Here is a 14,610-nt window from a genome sequence, read left to right as displayed (position 1 = left end):
CGGGAAGACAAACAATTCTGAGGAGAACAGACCTAAAGGCCACAGGAATCCCAGACCCACCCACAAGTATACATCTTACGCTCCTTATTGACCACAGGAATCTGATTTGGTCTGCAGTGGTCAACAACCTTCACTTAGTCCAGGGCACTCTTGACAGTCTTAAGTGAAATATCCCCAAGGGAAAGTCCTGAGTAAAAGTGAACAGCCCCCTGCAGTGACTTCAGAGCAGTGACAGTGAGCCAAGCAAAGGCACAGATGCCCGGAGGACCACGGGCAGTCAGACGCGCTCTCAGGCCATTCTATTGGCCAGGTGCTGCGCTGCAAACGGTAGGGCTCTAGGGACGGCAAACCCACCTTAACAGCAAACACTTTGACCGAAGAAAAAGAGGTGGCAGAAGCGAACACTCCCTCCACCACCCGCCCGACTCACCTTCACCAGGAAAAAGGACACGCCGTACGTGCGGAGGGACCGGGCAAGTTTCACGTACTTGACCTTGGCCTCTATTTCACTCATCTCTCCACAGTTCTTGTGCTCCTGCAGGAGTGAGAGGAGCAGGGACTCGTTACGGCAGCTCTGCCAGCAGGCGGACTGGCTGAAAGGCAGTTGTTCAGTGTGGGGCAGACAGTGCGGCTACGGCTGATCAGCAAGCAACATCTGTGGGGGCGACCCCTCCAGGAACACATGCTCCTGCTCACCAAGAGTCGCAGTGCACAGGACGCTCCAATGCCGCGCTTCCTAACCAGAATCGGAGCCCAAGCTCCCTAAGATTTCACAGCTATATGCACCGATCCATGCGTGTGCAGTGTGGCAAGAACAGGGTCCGTATAATTAGAACCCAATTTTCAAAGGACTCCATGTACCAAAAGGTTCAGAGCCGACACTTTAAATGAGAGTCAGCTGGGCTGGGCGTGGCTCAGCGGTTGAGCGTCGACCTAGGATCCAGGCAATCGGGGTTCAATTCCCGGACAGGGCACATGCCCGGGTTGCAGGCTCGGTCCCCAGTCGGGGGTGTGCAGGAGGCAGCCGATCAATGACTCTCTCATCACTGATGTTTCTGTCTCTCTCTCTCGCTCCTCCTTTCCTCTCTGAAACCAATAAAGATATATTTTAAAAAACAAATGAGAGCCAGAAAAACGTTCTTGTCCAGGGGAGGTATCAATCTAACATCCATCCACAACATACAGTTTTCCAAAGAGCAGGTTATACAAACACCTGTGCATTGTCACACTTGGAAACAATACTTGGTAAAAAATATGTCGTAGATACATGAAATTTATATTTCAATTTATATTTACATTTCAACATCAAAGATGACTTTTTGATATTTTGGATTTACTAGAGTGATTGTTTCATGGCAAAGTTGATGATAGGGCTTTTCTTACAGGTTGCCTAGAATAAACAACTCTCTTTTAGAATAAACTTGAATTTTAAAAAGGTACCAGTCCCCAAATTCTAGCTTCAAAAACCAATCTCTGGACAAAGCAGCAGCTTGTAGCCTCTTCCTCAGTGCCTTTTGATGGCAAATCACCTTGTTTTAATGCGACCAAGACGCCTTGGAAATTAAATATATGCATGTTTTTTCTAAGAAGGGCTAAGTAACCTTTAGCAAGAAGTATGGATTAAGATACTAAATCCCCCCAAAGTAGAACTGTCAGCTTCTTTACTCTTGAGCCAGGAATCATTTCACATATAAGCCGAGCACTTGCAGGGGATACAAAACCAGCACGTGCGGAGGCCCCTCTGATGCCAACACGCGAGGCGAGGGAGCGAGGAAAAAGATCGGGTCACGTTGCCAGTACCTGAAATATTCTCTTCTCAGCGCCTCTCTGCTTGACGTATTCTTTAGGCAGGAATTCCTTCAGGCTGAGAGAAAAAGGGAAAAAAGCACAGCGATTATGCTCTGTGATGAGAGGGAAAGAAAAGACTTTTTGTAAAGCTCACAGTTTAGCCACTAGTATTTCTTGGTTACAATGAGTGACAAACTGCCACATCCCACAATGCACTTCAGTAGGACACAAGTATAAAACCAGCCTGGTGCCAAGGGGAAGCTAACGTCCTTAAATACGAAAGAATTTCCAGGATACATTGTAAAGTGACTACACAAGAATGTATAGTGTACTGCCCTTTGTAAGAAAGGGAGGAAGTATTTTTCATTTTATATTGTTAATATGTATTTTTTCAAACAATACAAGGACATGCCCAGTACTAATAAAAATGATTCTCTATGGGAAGAGGGAATAACAGGGAGAGGGGAACAAAGATGAAAAATAAACCTCTGAAAATATTCCTTGTAGTATAGTTGTTGTTTTTTCACTTTAGAACCACATGAAATTGCAAAGATGGGGGGGGGGGAAGCAGCCTAAAAATCTAAAGCAAACCGAAACAAATGAACTTAACAGTATATCAAGTTGACAGTGTAACTGCAGAGAGAAAAATGATTTCAGGTGACCCTGAAAAACAGTCTTTGCACTATGCATCCCTAGTGAGATACACTTAAAGGTGAAATGAACCACAGTAGACCTGTCAAATAGTGATGCCATTATTTTACAATACTCTCCCTCCCTCTTCTCTCTATACACACACTCTATATAAAATTAGGATATTACATGATATGACATGTTACATATAATTAAGATAAAGTGAGTAATTATGTTAGTTGTGAGTAACCAAGATTTTTAGCATAAAAGACATAAAAGTATAAAGCCAAAAAAGTTAGATGAAAACCCTGCAATCTTTCATTCAAATTGGAAATAAAGGCCTGCATATTGGATTCATTTTCCTGTTCCTGAAAAACATTAATTTTCTAGGTGTGTCCTCTTAGGAGGCTAAGGACAACCTGCTGGCAATCAGCACCCCCAGCACCTTGGCCAGGTGGTCTGCAAATACCATTCCCCACTAACAGAAATCAGAGATCCTCTGAGAAACGTCTGCCTCTAGCTCTGGGCCAGGAAATGTGTACAATATTCCTGCGCTGCTTATGCCTGGTATGAAGGAAGCTATCAAAATGATTGGAGCCAACATTAAGGGATAACCATTGACCAAAAATGGGACGACTTTTAAAAAACCTTATACTAAAATAGAGAGAACAGTGTAATGAGCAAAGCACCCAGCTTCGACAATTATAACTCACGACCGTTCATGACTCACCTACTCCCTCACCCACGTCCCCTTCCCAGATGGGGCAATTTGAGCATCAAAAAGAATGATCACCCCAATGGGAAAAAACACAGAAATATAAAAATCCATAAAGACCCTTTAAAATAATCATTGGTTACCTTAAGAGGTGCTAAGGCATCCACCCATACTGAAAACTGATCAAGGGAAAGAAACGAAGCTAATAAATGCAGAAGGAATTATAGAAGTCTAAAACCGTCATTTTACAACTGTTAAGGAAGCAAGGAATTGATCAAAACAAGCAAGAGTGGCTGCTAAAACCAATAAGTGACATGTTAATGGGGAACTTTATAATAGATGGATCAGTCTGATCCAAACCCACTGATCAATTTTTGTATTAACCAAAGTAGGATAAGCAGACAACATATGCCTCCTGACTGAAGCAACATGAAGTATACAGCACCACCAGGAAGCATTCCTGGCAGTAAAAAAAATAAGTAAATATATAACTGAATTTGGATTTAATTCAGAGCCTAGATCTAAATATCAGTTCACAAAAAGAGAGACAGAAGAACACTGTAAGTGATACAATCAGCCAAATCTCAACACGGGAAATTTTATAAAAATAACCCAAGTTCCTCAGAAATAAATGGCTTGTTGGTGGAAGTGACAGTAACAGGTTAATAGAGTTTTAAGAAACAGACCTACTACAGAGCTACAAGAACAATGGCAATGTAGTGCTCACATAAGAATAGAACTATATAGGTCAATGGAATAGAGTTGAGAGTTCAGAAATGAACCCTTACCTTTACAGTCGATTGGTTTTCTTTTCTTTTAAAATTAAAATATAGTTGGCCTATAATATTAGTTTCAGGTATACAACACAGAGATTTGACATTTATATATCTTACTATCATGTGATCACCACACTAAGTCTAAATACCTCTTTCACGGTAATTGATTTTCAACAAAGGTGCCAAGACACTTCAAAGGGAAAAAAAAACTTCTTTAACAAATGGTGCTGAAACAACTGGATATCCACACGCAAAACAATGAAATTGGGACTCCCTTCCTCACATCATACACATAATCACTGAATTATATACTTTCAATGGATGAACTGTATGTTATATGAACTGTATCTCAATAATACGATTTAAGAAAACAATCATATCAATCACATACAATAGGTAGGCTTGTTGGATCCTGAACTAAGTATTCTGTGACATTTTTGAGACAGTGGGGGAAATTTTAACACAGACTGGATATTAGATGCATACTAAAGAGGAATATTAAAGAATTATTGCTAATTTTCTTGGGTGTTAGAATGGATTTGCAGTTGTATGTTTTTTAAAAATTATTAAATTTCTTTTTATTTGTCGGAGAAACATACTGAAGTACTCGCAGGTGAAATGACATGCTGTCTGGGAGCTGCCTTAAAATACTCCAGCAAAAGAGTAGGATGGAGGGGCAGGGCAGGGCACAGTTCTGGCTACATTAAGATTTGAATAGTGATGCCTGTTTAATTTGCAAACTACCTGCAGACAACAGTTGTAAGTACATTTCCTGGAATTTCTGGGATCTAGGTCGGAGTACCAGCAGAACACTCTGGGCCTATCAAGAGACCCCGAGTCCGTCAGCAGGAGGGGTCTGACAGATATCCAAGCAGCACCTTAGATGTGATGACTATCGTTAGCAACGCTGTGGACAAAAATGAATGACTGAGCAACAGGAGTCAACCACGCTGCAAACGAGGAAGCCGAGTTCAGAGAGGTAAGGTGACTCAGCTGAGGTCACAGGACTTGTTAGTAGCAGGGTTGGTAGCAGGGAGCCTTTGCCCTCCCAGACCCAGAGCAGACCCACACAGCTGTTGCAGGCTTTCCCTAGGAGGACACTTAAAATGACAGTGACGCAGTATCATGAGTAGGTCGCGGCTGTGGGGCTCTGAACAGTAGCTCCAACACCATCAAAAAAGGGAGACTTGGCAAAGATTACTAAAGCACCCCAAAAAGAGCCCCATGGCAAACCCTGTCCGAACTATGAGTGTTACTAGAACAACAGACGGTGGTGTCCAGTGGCCAAGCAGGGATATATGCTGGGCATTTATGGCGAGAAAGTTCTGTGCCGCAACAGGCTGCCCTTAACTGAAATTCTGCAGACTGACCCTCCCATTCCTCAGTAGGTGCTGAATCTCTCACTCTTTGGTAGGTACTGAAAACAACTTCCAGAAGCTTACACTAGATGCTGCAAGAGTCGATTTGGGGAAGTTTATTGCCAGGTATTTTAAAATGTGAAGTGAGTGTATGTGCATGTGTGGCATGCATTTTCCCGAGTAATTCAGCAAAGCGCACAGTGTCAGCACGAAGCTGGAAGGAGCAGGCAGCCTGTCATCCCCGCCTGCCAGGCCCGGTGCAGCAGCCCACCTCAGCTGCTGTTTTCATTTCCAAACCTGAGCTTGGAAGGCTCCTCCAGATCTGGGACATGCACACAAGTGAAATCTGCCAGCCTCCTCTGAGAAAATGGGTCAGATTGGCAAACCTGATTGGAAAATTTTCTCCTAATTAAGCAAGCTCTGAACAAGCAAAGTTCCCCCCACTGCCTCCTCAGGCGTTCCCGCCTTAAAAGGGCAGCCATCTGCCAGGCGTTCAGTGAGACCTCACTCCTCCTCTAAACCCTATTGCCAGCCTTGTAAGTGCAATAATAACAGGTCCTCCGCTCCACTCGGTGGCAGACCAGTCAAAGCTCTTCTCACTCTCTTCTTACTCTCTAAGCTGCCTGGGGTGCCGAAGGTTTGCAGTCAACTGTCTTCCCTCATGAGCCCCTACTCCTGCTCTGGCCAAGTCAGCTGGATTTGTGCTCCAATCTTGCTGCTGTTATACATCATAGGATTATGTAATAAAGCAACATAGCCCATAAATTTCTAAAATACTACAGAAAGAGAGCTAGTGAATGCTTCCTACAGTGAACATTTTTAAGTTATTAAATTAAATACAGGTGAGACTATTGTAAAATTCTGAAGAGAAAAAAATCTAAAAATATCGTATTCATATTGCTTTACAATTGCCTTTATTTTTTTATCTTTTTATTGCTCACCCCTGAGGACATGCTTAGACAGGGGGAGGGGGAGGGGGAGGGAGAGATCGATCAGCTGCCTTCCACACACACCCAGACTGGGGATCGAACCCGCAACACAGGCCACGTACCCTGACTGAGAACTGAACTGGGAATCCTTCGGTGCTTGGGAGGACACTCAAGCAACTGAGCCACTCTGGCCAGGCCACGATTGTCTTTAAATTCTCTCCTAGATGATGTGGTTCATACAAGAAAGACAATGTAGAACCCCAACGAGGAGGAAGACCCTCACAAGAAGAAACCTTGGTCCTGACTCCAAAGATTAGCAAGTGAATGCATAAGCTGATAGTTAAAATACAGAGAGGTAGAAATCATGGATTCTGTACTTTAAATTTTTGGGTTATCCAACCAGCAGTCTAAACAATGCTGATAGAGAGTTTTCACTATTAATACCTGTCATTTATTGAAAGTCTAACACTGTTTCAGGTGCTTTACATGTATAAATACATAAATTAAATTCTGACAAAGCCCTTGGAAGAAAATATGCCATTTTATACAGGGAATGTGAGGTTCAGAGACACTAAATAATTTGCCCAGTCATAGCCAACATGTTAAGCCTCGCCTGTGGGCTCGAGACCATGCTCTTAGCCACTCAACACCCCAGTCCTTCCAAGTTACCTTTGAGTCAAAAGCCATAACATGTGATCAGTATTTCAGAACCTTCAGACAAAGAGAAATGAAATCACAAAAACACCCAATCAGATAATGATAATAACGACCATGGTGGCAGGAATTTAAAAGAAATGCCCAAAAGCCATTGCATGAGGGAAGGGGAATTTAATAATCACATGTAGGACAGCAAGGTCTGGATTCAAATCTAGGTGTTCCCTGAAACCTCATTTTCTTATATGAAATTTAAGCTGCTTCTACAAGTAATTCTAAAAACGGTGTCCTAAAGGTGTTCTCTGGTCTGGCAACTAGAATAAGTACACAGGAGGCAGCTCTGATTTGGGGAAATGTTAACTGCTTCTCATCTGTCCCGGAGCTGCCACCACGTAGTTAGTTGCAGGACCACAGACAAGTCCCCACCTCCCTAAGCTGGTTTTGTCACCTGAAAAGAAGACAGGAGTCCTACCTTGGGGTGTTATTAATTACATGAGCTGTAAACAATGGGCGTCTCCTCCTTCCTGAGGAGTGAGGGGATCAATGCTCACACACACAGCAGTGCAGTGTCTGCCGGCACAGGCGGAGACATGAAGGGGCGGGGAAGCAGAGACAGTGTCACCCAAAAGACACCGGAACACGCAGGTCTCCCGAGTCCAACCTTTATGTTGAATCACCAAATGACTAAAAAGAACATCTCAAATTTGATATCACGTGAGGCTCTCAAAGTGTGGTCCCGGCGCCAGCTGCGTGCTGAGCGAGGCTGCGGCGGGCCCAGCAGCGTGTTAGCAGGCCCCCCAGACGACTCCGACGGGCGGCCAAGGCGGAGACCCGCTGCCCGGGGCGCGGGAGACGCTAACGATGGCATCAGACACACTTGGGTCTGAACCCGGACGCGGGGGTGAAAGCACGCGTGTGACTGAGAGCACTGGCTCAGTGAACCGCGTGCTTAGCCCGCGACGACAGGCGGCAGGAAGCGTCGGCTGAGCCGGGGAACGCTTAGCGGGAAGGGAGAGGGCGGCTGGCACCGAGAAGCTCGGGACAGGGTCCGAGGGCCTGCCCAGTCCCACGGGACCAGGCCAGTGCCCTTCAGAGGAGGGAAGGGGCTCTGCCTAGAGGCCAGAGCTCAGGGCTGGGCCCTCTCAGAGGCCCCTGGTCTGGAAGCTGCGGAGCCTGACAGCAGGTCGGGAGGCAGGCGCCCCCTTGGCAGGCTCTGCCAGGACGGCCACCGAGCACCCGGTCACACCTCCCAGGATGCAAAGCGGATCCAGGCTCAGGATGGACGCCAACAGCAGAGACACGGGTGGCTGGGTGGTAAGGTGGGGCCGGCGAACAGAAGCAGGACCACCGGCCTCGGGGCGGGTTTGAGGACAGAATCGGTAGCCAAGTTATTCTGACCAAACACACAGAAGACCAGCTCCACGGGGGAATGTGTGCTTGAACACGTGCCCAGAGAAAACCCGACTGGGGACCTCCTACTGGGCCAAAGGCTTTTCCTGTTGACAGTAAAATCACCTTGAGTTTGCGGAGAAAATTTTCCAAGGCCACTCTAAATTCTTCCTCAACAGGGACTCATACCCTGGGTTGCTCTGTTTCCTCAGTGAGATGCTTCTGAGGACACGCAGACAGGATGAGGGGCTACGGTAGTCGAGGGTGACAGACAGGCCTCCTCAGCTGTGACCTGCCTGCCTGCGCCCAGCCACTGGACCATTTGCTCCGGCAGCAGAGTCACGGAGCCTGTGTCTGACCTCAGTGCCTATTAACTTTGCCTTTGCCACATGTGAATCCAACCGCAATTGCATGCAGCTTTTATCACCTCACACAGACGCTCACAACTGTCTTTTTAAAAGAAATGTTAATTGTGAAGACATTCTGAAACATACAAAAAAGTATATACCTATCGCCAAGGATAAAAACAGGTAAATGTGTTGTGACATTTGCTTTATGATTGCTACCTCTGTCTTCAAAGAAATCGAGATTACAAGTGTCGCCCAAGTCCCACGCCATCCTTCTCTCTCCCTCATGGTAGTCACTTTCTTGAAGTCAGTTTCCATGCACATTTTATGTTCCTACATCTCCTGTATCTATAAACAATATACTGTTTCTCTTTGTAATTTTAAATTCAACAGAGTCATATTCTGAAATGTCTTGCTTTTCTGTAATGTACTTTGTGTTTTTAGACATTTAAATTTGTGCCCACCTGCTGGACATGAGAAACTATATCCTTGCTGATTTTGCATTCTGGATCGCTTATGAGGCTGAATACTTTCCCATTTCTTTATTAGTTGAATTTCCTCTTCTCTAAGGTGCCTAATGCTGTCCTGGGTGATCTTTTTCTTAGATTTTTTCCCCCCTTTTAATATTTTCTGGATATTAATTTGTTCTTTGCAGTGTGCACTGCAAATATGCAAATTTCTTCTTCCAGTCTGGAGCGTCACTCTGAACTTGGTAATGTCTTTTACTGAATATTTTAATTTAAATAAAGGTAGGTTTATCAACTCTTATACCACCCTACATCAGTAATAGTGTTGTCATCACTACAGCTTTGTAAGAAATTGGAATAGTGTGTGAGTCCTCCGTGTATCCTCAATTAGCCTTGGTCATTCATGAGCCTCAACTAGTCTGTATCAATTATTTAGTAGTTTTATTGAGACATACATATTAACTGAAATAAGCTGGGCCTAGTTTTTGTTTTGTTGTTTTTGATTGGAATATTTTAACTGATAAGGCACTTTCAAAATTATAAATCTATCCAGATTTTTCTAATTATCCATTTTGTCTAGATTTTCAATTTTTTTGGCTTCAAGTTTTCATTTTGTTCTTTTATGATTTTAAAAAATCTCTATCTGAAGTTCTGCCCATTTTCATTACTAATGTTTATTTTTGCTTTTCCCTTATTTTGTTGCTCCTGATCAAACTTACCAGAATTTTACATATTTTATTAATTTGTTCAAAGCAGTAGTTTTTTGGTTGATTCTATGACGTGTATCTCCTTAACTTATCTTGACTAAAATATTTTTTCTTCTATTTTGATCTTGTTTTACTTATCACTTTGAGGGAGGTACGTTAAATTATTCCACTAAAATTGTGTAGCCAAAATTCTCCTCGTAATACTATTTTTCTCTTATGAACTTTAATGTAATGTTAGGTGCATAGAGGTTTACAATTAATATACCATCCTGGTGAAATAGTCCTTCTACCTTTGTAATGACCTTTGTTGTCTCTACTATACTTTGTTTGCCTTACAAGTTTATTCTGTGGTATCAAATATAGCTTCTCTAGCTTTTATTTAATTATTTTCCCAGTGCATCATTTTTTATGTCTCTAAACTTCTTTCTGTCCTTAAATTTTAAGTGTGTCTTTTAGAAATAGTATAGAGCTGGACTTTAAAAAAACTCCACCCAATATGAGAACCTCTATTAACTGTTAAGGTTGATTTACTTATATAATTGACCCCTCAACAATGCAGGTGTTTGAGGTGCTGACCCCCATGCAGGCAAAAATCTGAGTATAACTTTGACTCCCCCAAACTTAACTACAATTGGCCCCTAACATCCATGGATTCAACCAACCACGGATGGAAATCAGTATTTCTGATCCATGGTTGAGAAAATGCGGTTGGGAATGGGAAGAAAAAACTGTTTCCGATTTGAGGTTGATTGCATCGACGATGTGAAACCTGCTGATATGCTGGGCTGACTGTATTTGCTGGAAAAAATCCGCATGTAAGTAGACCTGTGCAGTTCAAACCTGTTTTGTCCAAGGATCAACTGTGTTTGCTATGATGCCTAATTGAGAAGTATTTCTCATATCATATTTTGTACATTGTATTTTACCACACTTTTTCTTGCTTTGTTTCCATAATCCTCCCTGTACAACTCCTATTGTATTCGTCATTGTATCTCTTCTCCACCCCCAACTGGTTTGGAAGTTATAAGATCTCTTTCTATTGTTTTAGGCTACCAATCTTTCCCCAACATTTTATTATGAAAACTCTGAACACACACAATGTTGAAAAAATTATACAGTGAACACTCTATACCCACCACCTAGAGCTATCTTCAGTTTTATCGCATATACTTTTTAAGATCTAGATTTTACCAGTACATCCGATCTTTGATACATTAAGATCCATAGAAGGCTTCAATTCTCCTTAAATTCACTTCTTAAAGTTTTCCACTGTCTTTTAAAGGAGCCTGTGGTTAGTCATGACCATAATAAGTTTTGTTGCTGCTGTTTTAAGAGCTAATTCTTCTCTACCTTATGTACCTTCTATTTGGCCAAATTCATTGATCAACATTGCTTTTTGTACCACATGCTAACTACCTTTCTAGAAACAATTCGTAGCAGGCCCCATAGCCTGCACTGCAACTTTTAAAATTGGAAAAAAACCACCCTGCATTCAAAACATAGTTAGAGGTTAGACCTGTTGGAACCAGAGCCAAGTTTTGGCTCTGCATAATAACAATGTCACATGTTTATTTGCCAAACAGACTGCAGTCTCAAAACCAGCAAAGAATTAGTGTGTATCTCCTTGTATCTTCCCTATACTTAGCACAGTACAACACACTACAAAGTCCCCCATGAGTTGAAGAACACCATGTGGGGTGCTTTCTGAAAGCACAGAAGAACATGAAATATACATGTGATTATGGGGTGTGTTGTTTATACTTCATGCTCCCACAGAATGTCTCTTTCTAGGACTCTGCAGGTGACCTGAAGAAAACTGTCCTTGGAGGTGAAGCAAAGCAGATGGGATCTGGGAGCGGGGCTGTTTTCTGGCTTCCAGGTCTCCCTGGTTCTGTGCCTTCTTTCTGTCTCTGTCTCTCTCGCACCTATTTTCTCCATCTAGAGAACCGACAGGGGACATTCAATAATCCTTAAGTCCAGGAAAACGGAAACTCTCTGATTTTCATTATTCTAAATAAACACCTTCACCAAGGTGGCACTGAGACCAGAAATCATTAAAGGGCCTGAAGAAAGGTGAAAAAGAGTCTTATAAAAAGGTCTATAGTATGCTGCTGACTTTGAGCAAAAATGCTAAATAAATCTTCAAAAAATAAAGAAGGTGAAGGGATTAGCTAAAGAACATAGATGAATACCCCATGGATATGGACAATAGTTTGGTGAAGGCTCGGGGAGCGGGGGGTAAAGGGAGGCGGAAAGGGGGACACCTGCAATAATGTCAACATTAAAAAATTTTAATAAAAAAATTATCAAGTAAAAAAAAAAAAAAATGTACTTGCTAAATGTACCTCATCTGGAAATTATGTGGGTGAAATCCCGGCCTGGCTGTATCTTCAATCTGGCTCTGCAACAAGCCCAACCTTCTCACTATTTTCTGTTTAAACTCTTAATTGTTCAAGCAGATAGTACATATGAAAGCTAGATGGGGAAAAATCTAAAGCCTGGCAAACAAAACCCAGCCAGTCACTGGGGAAAGCCCAGGCATATCATCCCCAAACAGGTTCTGGCTATCCAACATACAATCAGGGAAATGTGGTCTCGCTGTTTTGTTTTAATTAAAAGGAGACGAACATCCTCAGGAAGTTCTACCTGTACGGTGTGCGTAGTAATGTACACAATTAAGCATCTACATTAGGTGAAAATGCCTCATTACCTAGACTAGATTTGATCTAATTAAAAAGTAAATCAAATTCATAAGGAAAAACAATTGCCACCAGGCATAATAACCTTGTTTTAATTTGGAATCTCAGTAAGAATACACATTCCACTAGAGGCATGAGCTTCTTACTACAATCTCAGAAATAAGAAAACTGACTAAGTACAATTGCTTAACTTTTGCCACCTTCAGATGGTTAAAAGAAGAGGCGTCTTTAATGGAGTGTCGGTATGCAGCATGCAACAGGCCTATAAATCACAGGAGACACTGTAAGAGCAATACCAATGCTCCGATCGTTTGTAATCCCCACACAAACAGTCAGAGGTACGAAAACATTCTCCATGATGTTATGTTGGCATAACCAGTGACATTAAGAAAATAAACAAAGGACCTTGGAATCACATTTTAAAGTACTGTCTTAATTTTGGGAGACCAGTGACAGGGACAACTCTGAAAGTAGAATTCCCTTTGTAAATGATGGGAACCAGTGTGAGTAGCCAGAAGTTACTTATAGAAAAGAACTCTATGTAGTTGAACAAGTCACTTCTCCTCTCTGTGACTTCCACATATATCACATAAAGTACACTGCTTTCTGAATTCACAAGGGGGCCCTGGGAATTAGCTGTCCCAAAACTCGAGAGAAAAGGCATTAATGAAATGACTGGGGTAGCATCATCATTTTAGGCACCCAATGAATGGCTGCATCGAGACCACGTTCTCATCAGGGCCACACAGACTTACAGTTAAGAAAGCCTGAAAATAGGTGTCTTATTTTAAATTTTTTGTTTCATAAATCTTTTCAACGTTTTCACCTGTTCTTCATCAGTTACTCAAAGAAACAGAAAAATATGTTGTTTCCTCCAGGGCCTAATGAGTTCTTGGTGTTTATCAATTTCAAGGCCATAATCCACAGTATCTGAGGATATTTCACCATCCAAATGTATCTGAGGGACCAGCTGTGAGGTGAGAATGTGGGAACGTGAAACTTCTAAAAGCTGGTGTGCACATGGTCTTTCGTCAGGCTTCTGGGGTGCCACAGAACAGAGAGAAAGGCAAGCTCCCCGTAGCTCGTGCGGGAAGGAAGCCAGGCCAACTGGGTACAAATGGGCCCTGAGGAACACTGGGCCATATGACTCATTTGGTAAATATAGTACAAAAGAAGAGACAGGACCTCCTGAAAGCCATTCTCAAGGTCACTGTAGGTATATTGTAGGATAAAAGCATCACTTTGGAAAGGCTCCCTGGAATTTGTTAACCCGAGGGTAGAGTTTGAAACAACTCAGTTTAGACCAAACAGCATGTTGGCCAGGCATTCTCCGCCACCAGGAGGAAAGTCAGGCTTTCTTCTTACTATATATATAGGACATATGCTGGTCCCCATTACTTTCCACCAAAGTGAAAGTGGGGTCAAGGCAATAAGTATTTATGCTATCCTCTCCCCTCGACACACTTGGACACAATACAATGGATGATCTACTCAACACATCTCAAGTTAGCACATCCTGCAGGAAATCTGACACCCGCCCACCCCCGGTCAGCATAGCATCAGGTCCCCACTTCCAAAGCCTCTACAAGTTGCATTTTAGGTGACATCATGACACTGATCATGTCAAGACTCTCTGAAGTGATTTCTTTTGGGCTCAGCCAAGGGTTTCATCTGTCCTAGAAGGAAGCAGAAGAGAAACAGAAACAGGGAGAGGGTGATAAAGGAATGTTCCATGCAAAACCCTTGGAGAAGCCCAGGTCAAAACAGAGCCGGGGAGATCACTTCAGACAAACAGCAGCCAGTGTACACCTGGGCTTGTCCTCCCAGGTATTTCTAGGAAACCGACCCTAATGCCCTGTGTTTTATGGGGCCAGAATTAATCTTTAGGGTTAGCTTTTTCTTCAATCTTTGAGCCAGAAAAGAACAGCCCCAACATTTTATAAAAGCAAACCAGAGTCCACATGGGTGAAAAGGGTGGAGAAGTATTTCACATGTAAATCATCCTTGCAGAGCAACGAAGAAGAAAGATCGTGATAAAGAATGTGAGGCTCTGGCTCTTATGCTCTGGTTGTTCTCATACAGGAGCCTTAAGAAAAAAGTTAAAAATGACACAATTTGGCCTGGTATGAAGAAGGAATGTTCTAATGGGAA

General features: G+C 42.8%; 1 protein-coding gene across 2 annotated transcripts in view; it reads right to left on the bottom strand.

Annotated features, from left to right (window-relative positions):
- The window catches only part of TLN2 (talin 2), a 392,818-nt gene that overhangs the window by 146,152 nt on the left and 232,056 nt on the right, over positions 1–14,610 (bottom strand). For both annotated transcript variants that reach the window (XM_081132101.1, XM_081132102.1), the window contains exons 10-11: positions 1,801–1,864; positions 431–535 (exon numbers count right to left, since the gene is read on the bottom strand). In XM_081132101.1, the coding sequence (XP_080988227.1) occupies positions 431–535; positions 1,801–1,864 (169 nt within the window). The remainder of the gene's footprint in view (positions 1–430; positions 536–1,800; positions 1,865–14,610) is intronic.

The sequence above is a fragment of the Miniopterus schreibersii genome (genome assembly GCF_964146895.1).
Source record: "Miniopterus schreibersii genome assembly, chromosome: 1".
Classification (NCBI taxonomy): domain Eukaryota; kingdom Metazoa; phylum Chordata; class Mammalia; order Chiroptera; family Miniopteridae; genus Miniopterus; species Miniopterus schreibersii.
This window is presented reverse-complemented; position numbering and strand designations above follow the sequence as displayed.